Source organism: Stegodyphus dumicola, chromosome X2, assembly GCF_044657685.1.
Source record: "Stegodyphus dumicola isolate Sdum_Otavi_A_Nest chromosome X2, ASM4465768v1".
NCBI classification, from domain to species: Eukaryota; Metazoa; Arthropoda; class Arachnida; order Araneae; family Eresidae; genus Stegodyphus; species Stegodyphus dumicola.
Genome location: NC_140781.1, coordinates 56,674,186 through 56,683,891, shown reverse-complemented (window position 1 = coordinate 56,683,891; position 9,706 = coordinate 56,674,186). Strand labels below are relative to the sequence as shown.

The 9,706-nt window shown below is 32.6% G+C and overlaps 1 protein-coding gene across 2 annotated transcripts in view; it reads right to left on the bottom strand.

The window, feature by feature from the left end:
* Positions 1–2,808: 2,808 nt before the first annotated feature.
* The window catches only part of LOC118194612 (metabotropic glycine receptor-like), an 83,029-nt gene continuing 76,131 nt past the window's right edge, over positions 2,809–9,706 (bottom strand). For both annotated transcript variants that reach the window (XM_085808880.1, XM_035365787.2), the window contains one exon: positions 2,809–5,786. In XM_085808880.1, the coding sequence (XP_085665006.1) occupies positions 5,472–5,786 (315 nt within the window). In that variant the 3' untranslated portion in view covers positions 2,809–5,471. The remainder of the gene's footprint in view (positions 5,787–9,706) is intronic.

Sequence of the window (9,706 nt, the reverse complement as noted above, 5' to 3'; positions counted from 1 at the left end):
GGTGGGATCACATTAAGAATCCGGGTGACGTTTTGACATGACAGAAATCAAGATTTAGCGTGTGTTCGGTGATTTAAATACGATGTCTACAAGAAAATCCAAGATAATTTTGTAAAATATTTCAGAGTCAATCTGTGTTAGTAATATATATGAATCCTCCTGCTCAATAAAAAGGAGTGTTCTGAATATATTCATGTAAATGTCTTCAGTGTAAAAAATTAAGAAATGAAATGCTGTTGGTACGTATTAGACGGGGTAGACAATAATAAGAAATTTCATTTTTTTTCGTACGTATTTGAACTAAACTGGCTAGAGATGTCCATATATTAGTTCAAGTAGATTTTATATCATGAAAATTTATTATTTCTGAATTATAAGGTTTAATTCAAAGTCAGTAGACCTTTAAAAAATCCGTATAAGTCTGTATTTATTTTTAGGGAAAAAAGAATCAGAAATATTAACAGGGATATGTTTTCAAAACATGATAAAGGTTAAATGTAAGGCAAAATATCTAACTGGAAAATAGAAAGATTAAAATTTACATTTGTTTGACACATTTCATGAACCCTTTGAATAAAAGTGAGATGTGTAAAATAGAATCCGCGACATTTTGTATAGTGTTTCAAAAAGTTGGTAGGATACATTAGAAGAGAAAGTTCGGAGTATTATCCGTTAAGGTGTTAGTAGTATGGTGTAATACATTAGAAGAGAAAGTTTTGCGTATCTTAAGTATTAGTATCGGAAAAATATAAGAAATATAATATGCCAATTAAGCTATATGGAATGAACATCGTACTTATTGTTTTAAATTTAGAGAAAATATTGTCCATGAAAGCCTCTAGAGGGAAATTATATGCGTGTTAGTTCCAGCTTAAGTTTCACAGATCGAGAAATATATATGTAACTGTACGTTTCGAGAAATGGAGGTGTAACATCAATAAGTATTTAAAACAAGGAAAACGTTAAGAAAAATCTTAAGAGGAAAATAAAAGAAAGAAAAAAGAAATGAAAGAAGAAAAACTCTTCAAAGAATAAAGAATTAAAAAAAAAATAAATAAAAATAAAAAATAAAAAAATAAAAAATAAAAAAAAAAAAAAAACTTTTATTAAAAAAAAAAAAAAAAAAAAAAATTAAAATTACTCTTGAAGTAAAATATAGGAAGGGAAAAAAGACTGAATTCGTAAAAAATAGAAAAAAAAAAAATGTACGAAAATAAGTACAACTTTTGTAAAACGAATAAAGTGAAAAATGTAAAACACGGAAAGGAAAGATTAAACTGAAGGAAAAAAAAGCTTTTGTAAAATAAAAAAAGAAAAAAATTAAAATTGCGAAAAACGTATTACTTTTATAAAATCTATTACTTTTGTAAGTTAAACGTAGGGGAAAGGAATGTAAAACTTAAAAATGTGGAAAAAAAGAAAATCTTATGATTTTATATAAAAAATATGGTGTGAAAATTAGTAAATTTAATTTAACGGCGAGAAGAAAAGAAAATTACGTAAATTATGTTTGTAAGGTAAAGAAATGAGAAAAGAGAAATTTAAAATACCGTAACCTAAAATAGAAACAAAATAAATTTAAACTTATGAATTCATTCATTATCGAGGATGTACAAAGGTCTGAGCAAGTTGGAACAGAATTGCCTATGCGCCTCATCTCCTCATGGTGATTTCCGCTGTACAAGGTCAGTTGGACGAAGAGGACAGACACGGTCAAATATCAGGATTCATAAGACAAAAGCATGGCTTTGTGATATCATCCACGTTTCCCATGGCACAGATGAACAAATACATCAACTTTTTTCATTAAATACTACTATAAAGTCAAATAATATAATCAATTAAAAATAAGGGTTAATAACTTGGCCAGGATCCATGAGTACCAATCAGAATGCACTATGGGTAAGACTACTGCCCTCTAGCGGACGCTGCTGAACTAAAAGGAATGTACTAGAAACTTCTAGCATGTATCAGAAGTTGCAATCACGTGGCGGATTTGCGTTAATAGATAAGCTTGGACGTGAAACAGGATTACAACACAAACAGGATGAAACATGCGGCTGATGTAGCAATAGCAAGATAATCCGGGATGACGTCACGAACAGGATGCGAGGCGTCTGGGGTTGGTGACGTAGCAACCCGCACGCGCTACTCCGTAAATTCCCCTCCCCTCGTAAGCGCCTTGGGAGGCTTCGCCCCCTCTGCTCCCAACTCCCTGTGACTCCAAAGCAACGTTTTATACCTATTGTCTTCTTCAGGTTCTTCCTAATTTATTACAATAGGCAATTAAGTTATATTTAACTTTCTTTACATTCTTATATATAGATACCGGAATATTTTACTACGGTTTTACTTTGTCGGTGACTCATTATTATTCATTGAATTAATAGTTGAAGTCCAATATGTTAACTCACGTGAAATAAAATATGCGTATAGAACTGTTCTTTAATGCTCAGAAAGTACTTTTTTAAATACGAATATTAAACTTTTTCTATGTGTTGTGTCATTTGCAACATATTAATTTCGTTAAATGTATTATTCATGGTACATATCTGAGTTTTTAAGAGAATTGCTTAATTAAATAATCTTTCTATAATTTTTTAGTTACAGAGTCGATTTTTATTTGCCGCAATTTCTATCGATCTATCATATCTATTTTCATCTTCCAAAAGCTATCCAAAATAAAAGGAATGAGTATGCCGCGTGTATTTAAGATATCTGTGTGACTGATATCAAACAATGAGATAGTCATTCCATTAGACAGCATATTTGACACATTAAAGAAAGAAAAACACCTGTATTCATAAATAACAATATAAACTTACATTTATTCATTTTGGTGGTACAAGATTGACATTTGCAATTTGTTAAAACAAGCAATGCTTAACAGTAATTCTAGTCCTCAATAAACTGCTTGAGGAATTTCTAATGAGAGCTATAAAGAAATGATAGAATGATTAAAAGTGATTCGATTGTTTAATATACAAAATAAAGATAATATTTTTATCTAAACTTTGGTATTCTTGGCAAAAAACACATGCATGCTGGCTGATAAACTTTGATTTTTAACTTCATATTGGCATTCAATTATACATAAAAACGGTTAGACGTGTTTCAACTGGAAAACTTGGGCCCTTTTTAGTACAAAAATCTAACATTTTTTATGCTAAATTAACGCCAATAAAATGTTTAAAGCCACTGTTTATCTAAGCTTAAGTTAGCATGTTTTATTTTTATCTGGAATTTCAAGATTCTTAATAATCAATAAATGCTGTAATTGTACACATCCTAATTCTTAGATTTTATTTTAGTGGCCCTTCAGTTTTCTTTCCGTTTCATTATTACATAAGAAAGTATTGGAAAAAAAAAAGAAACTGAAAGTTGAAGAAAAAGTAAAAAGTATATAGGCTATGTTTTTTTACCTTAACGGAGAAACCTCGAAACTGATTTCAGCCTTAATCATAAATCATTCTCTCTCAGAATTTTGAAATAAAGTTGAAGATGTAAATTATTTGGTCAGAAATCGTAAGGAAAAAGAATTTCTTTAAAAACTCAAGTTTATCATATAATATTTCCCACATATCCTTTATTATCTACTGAAGTCCTTTTAAAGCTGAAGAAATAAGTAACACATTCATCATCTTACTCTCCATAGCTACTCCTACTGAAATGCATTTATTAGCCCTAGGGATTTTTAGTGGGAGGTATTATATGGCTTAATTAATTATTACACCATAGGAAGACTCTAAATGTCAATATATAAAGGTTACATTAATTACAACTTCGCGAGAATCTTTTTTAAAGCTTAAAACTAATTTATTAATTTTTATTCAAGAGTATTTTGGAAGGAAGAAAAAATTAAATATATGTTATGACTACTGTTCGAGATAATTATACATATATATGACTACAAGAGACTAGTTTTCAAGTTAACGAAATATATACATTAATTATACGTGACTACTGAACAAGGGAAAGTAGATAAAAATGAGGTGGAAATATTTACTTCTTTTACGCTTCATACGGGTTCTCTCTTTTATTTTATCCTATTTTCTGTTCCAACAAATTTATCCCCCTTCCTGCGGGAAAAGTGTCCATCAGTGTTTCAGCTTCCTGCCGCACTTCATCATTAAAACACCATTCTGAAGTTTAAACAACGCTAAACATTGAATGTTTACAAACATATATTATCACACAACGAACAAAATGTTGAATAGAAACGTTACAATGGAATGGCATCTTGATATTTTATAAATAACTATAAAATATCCAAATCTCCACTATAAACACTCACAAGAGATTATTTGCCATGATACGTTCGCAAGAACTTATCTGCCGTAATGCACACGCATGAAATTATCTGCCATAATACACATACAAAATTTGCCAAAATACACTTACAAGATTATTTGCCATGATACACACGCAAGAAATTATTTGCCGTCAAGACCTCAGTATTATGTGAAATTTAGGTCTAAAGAAATAAAATAAAAAAATAACATTATAACGAATTTCGGTACAATTGGCAAGAAAATTCCGATCAAGACTTCAGACTATAATTAGCAAGATCCTCTTACAATTTCACTGCATATATTGCTTTAGATGTTTGGCTTTATTATTCAGACGTAAAAATCTCGTATTCTGCAAAATTTAATATTTGAAATGCTAAATATTTGATCTGCAAGTTACTTAGAAAATAGAATTTCAAATAACGTAGATCTACTGCAAACATTTTGCTAGCACTATACTATTTAAACAATAATTCGCTAATTATTTTATTTTACATTTATAATTTCTCTGTCATATTGCTGATTTAACTGCTAATTGTGTAAAATTTGTGTAACTGAAAACACTTGCGAAAACGATTTCATGAATTCTCTATATACATTGCATTAATGAAAATGCTTATTTTTAGATTACTGACTCGAGGAAAAACATTATTCTGATATTTATGCCAAAACGCTTTTTGTATTTGTTTTCCCGCATTTTCGGAGACAGTTTGTGTTCTTGAAAACAACGCAGATCGGAAACCTTCAGCAAATCACTTATAATTCCTTTCGCTTAATTTGTAATTGAATACTAGTTATAACGGTTCAACACTAGAAGTCAAATCTGATTAAAATTTCTAAGTCTTTCATCTCCGTTTGATTCAATTAAATAATTTAAATATTAAAAACTGGTTAGATTGGCAGTTTTGAAAAAAGAAAATTAAGCATAGCGGTGTTTGTCATCTGTATGTACATTTAAAAAATTTGCTCACGGCTCTAAAAGCAGCTGTTAAGCATTTACAATACATAATTACGAACATCTAGTCACTGCCCATTTTTATACAACAAGGCTAGCGAATAAACAATTGAGCTTTGAAGATCCCGACATACATACCACATTTATGACTTAACGTCAAGATCTTAAATAGATCTCACTAAATGACCATGTTGGGGCATGCCAACAAGCAAGATCTAGTTCTTTGATCACTTGGGACCATCTTTGAAAGTAACAGTTGGAGTTCCCGAATTATTATGATCATCACTTTGACGAGTAGATGCGTTATCGCTTGCAGCAACCATAGTTCCATCAGCACTAGCAGTGGATTCTTCTGGTGTTTTAGAAATCTCAGTTACTTCATGATCGTGGTAATGCTTGTGGCGATGGTGGAAGGGCTGCAATGAGAATCGACGATGCGTGCCTTTTCTACCACCCCGGCGTCGTGAGATGTGTGGATTTCCTTTCCTCATTGTGATGTTCCTCAGAATTTGAAGTTGCGTGTAAACGCGTCGCAGCTCAAACTGAAACAAAAATAATTATTTTTAAAAAGGCAACCTAAATATCGTATTTAATTTACAAAACACTGAAGTGCCAAATAAACTAGTATTGCCCTTTCCGTTTGTATTACCTTTCCCTATATCTATAAGTACAATTGCCGGTTTCAAACGTTGTATATATATATGTATCTATCTATATATAGAGAGAGAGAGAATAGTACCTCCTGTAAGGGACACCTCTGAGCAAGGGACACATCTAAAACAGGGGACATCTCTATTTAAGGGACAGTTATGCTGGTCCCGGTCCTTTTGAATAGAGACCTTAATGTATTTACCTCTTATTAAAGGACACTGAAAACCAGTTTCAATAGAAGTAAGGAAATTAATAAAATAGAAATACACTTTGTCAGTAAATTTTGAGGTCTCAAAGGCAGGTTTGTGCTCAGTGAAAGATACTTTTGTGACACAGGAATAATATAGTGAAACGTTAATCCTTCTCTTTTGAAAACCGCTTTTCAGCTCGGAAAAAGGGATCAATACATTGGGAAGCAGCAAGCTGTGGTAATATGAAAGGGATGTTTCTCATTCACAAAATTCAAAATCAAGTTATTGTTGCTCGAGTTCTCAGTAGAGGGAAGAAAAGAGTGTTAGCAAGTTGTACATCAATCAAAGACAAGGACCAATGGGAAAGAAAATGGTGGTGTTGGACCACCTGCCAAGGACAGGGATCTCACAATGTGAACAGAGTGGGAACTTTTACCATTCTTATTTCTTACTAGGACTAGGAAGTAAAAGATGTGTAGATTTGTACTTGTTATTTTTACATATGTTATTTATCATGGCTCAAAGATGAAAAGCTTAACATTAAACAAAAAGTTGATTTAATTCATGTAGCAGAAACTGAAAAGCTTAATTTGAGAGATTTAGGGTAGAAATTTGGAGTAAGTAAAAGCCAAGTGCCAAATTCATGTGCGAAAGGATAGAGAAAAAATAAAATTACTATGTATTACTAATTCAAGTGAACATTCCAAGACTGTAAAATTAAGAAAACTTGGAGCCTATGAAATTGATACATTAGTGTTCAACTTTTTTTTTATTTGTAAGAAGAAACAATATTTCTGTAACTGAAGTCTTATTACAAGACAAAGGCAAAAGAAGTTGTGGAAAGTCCGAGATTATAGAACTTCAAAGAATAAAATCGTTCGTTAAAAAAATTTAAACAAAGATTTAACATTACTTTTAAGGCTATTTATGGTGAAGTATTGAAACTATTACGTGTTCCGCCAAAGTATCACATTATCACTCTACACGGACTGTTGCCCGCTTGAAAACCCTCCGTATTAGGCGGGAGGCGAATCGTCCACTCATCCCCCTTAAGTGCCCTTAAGAGAGGAAAAAGAACATACCATTAAGTTACCGCTCGGGGTCCCAAGCCGAGGAAGCAGACATTGAAAAGAGCTCTCTGGAATCTACTGCTACCGCCTGGGAGCATGCACGCCTGGAGATTTGACTGATCGTTAGAAATGCTACCTGCCAGTACTACTCGGGAGTACTACGAAGTACTATGTGGCCAGTACTACGAAGGCCGCACGGGCTTTAACACGGGGCTTACTCCACCTCATGCCATGGGCCACTCGAATAAACAAGGACGGTTGTACACACGAACGCCCACAGCTCACGGAGAACCGCCAAGCTCAATGGTATTATACCCCCGTGGTCGAGACTGCCTAGATACAGGTCCTAGCCAGTAGCTTCACATATTTCTCTGCGTCGGTTTTTGTGGTGAAGAACAATCAGTAGACGTGCAACATGTAACAGACTGGATATAAAAACCTAAATGAAATTTGTGAAGAATGTGAGGCTGAAAAACATCTGCACTACAAATGAAATTGGATTCTTTTATCAAATTTTGCCATATAAAACTCTATACTTCAAAAGAGAAAAGTGCTCTGGTGGGAAAAGCTCCAAAGAACGTCTCATTGTGTTACTTTGTTGTAACATGAAAAGAAATTTTGAGCAACCACTTGTAATTGAAAAGCCAAAAAACTAAGATGCTTCAAATACATCAATCCAAAATTTTCTGTCCATTAGCATCCATGAAAAATGACGGATGAAGCAAAGCATAATGTTAAAATGGTTGATAGCACTTGATAAAAACAATGTCTAAAAATAGAAAGATTCTGCCATTTCTTGACAATTCGCCAGCTCATCCACCAAATGCAAAACTGAAATCAGTGAAATTAGTTTTTTTCACACCTAATGCAACATCAGTATTACAGCCTTTGGTCAAAGTTATTATTAGAAGCTTCAAGGTTTATTACAGAAAACTGTTTTACGGCATGTTCATTGTCAAGCTGCTTGCGAAAACAGCGATCAGCTTGCGAAACGTGTCAATGTATTGAGTGCCTTTCAGTGAATAACAAATTAAATCCGTATCACGAAGTTGTGTTCAGCACTGTTTTAGGAAACAGGATTTGAAATTCCAATTTCGAGTGCCCTCAGTGAAAATACTGCTGATGAAAACCGAATTGTTTGAAATTTACAAACTCAATGGCAGTACTCAAATGAAAGAGTATTTAGAATTCGATGAACACTTACGTATTGAAGACACCAATGAACACATAAAATCTTTCATTACAACTGCAGTTCATGATGTGAACCTTAATGAAATTAGCTTGAAAAGCAATGAGGAAAACGAAGAAAAGCCAGACCAAAAATGGGACATAAAAGATGCCTTAAAATACATCTCTCAATAAAAAGATTTCATGATTGCTATTGGTGAAAGTGAAAGACTTGAAATCATCAGTGACTTTAATATCCGCACAGAAAAATAAATGCTTGAAATTTACAGACTTTCAAACAAACCCGTGTAACCGATTATTTAAGTACAAAACTCTATTGCTCATTTCATACATTGTTGCAATAATTAAACTTTTTAATTAAGAATTTTCATTTTTCATTAATTTCAGATTCAAATAAATACCTGTGATTATGTTACTTATTTTTTTTTTCTTTGAGAACATACAGATTCCCCGTGCACCACATATGTACAACACGGGGCTTACAGAAGTAAGTTAACTAGAACATTAAAGGTTACATGTATAAATAAACATTAAAAATTACATGCATAAATAAAGCGAACAAAAGCAGAGAACAGCAGTCTGGACTTTACGAAAACAGATTATGTTACTTATTTAAAGCTTGAATTTCTAATTAAATTACAGTTTTATCATGTACCTTCTGAAGAAGGGTCATATCTATTTAAGGGACAAGATACCTGGTCTGGTGAGTGTCCCTTATTGAGAGGTACTACTGTATATATATATATATATATATATATATATACATATACAGTACTTTTGAAAGTGAGTGTATATATATATATATACACTCACTTTCAAAAGTTAAGCACAAAGATGTAAAATGAAAAAAAAAAGAAAAAAGAACAACATTGCTTAGATTGATACAAAATTCGGCAGGAAAGTAGCATATATATTTTATGCATAAAATAAAATCAATAATTATATACAGATATGAAAAAAAAATATTAAATTTTTGTAAGTTATCAGATAATGACATACTGGAGACTTAAACAGAATTATGTACAAAGTGAACATAAACAGCATAAAATGAAAAAAACGACATTAATAGGGTATGTGATCCTCCCTCATCTGTATACAAAGTTTACACCTTGTGACCATGCTTTCAGTTAGGTGGTCAACCACCGCAGAATTAAGCAATCGACATTCGTCTTGAGCAGTTTCCAGCTCAATAAGAGTGGCTAGAGGTGGAAAACGTGAAGATACAGCACGGCCGAGAGCATCCCAAACATTCTCAATGGGATTAAGGTCGGGCGAATATGCTGGTCACGCCATACGCGCAATCCCTTCATTCTTCTGGTAGTCATCTACGATGTTAGCTCTATGAGGACGTGCGTTATCGTC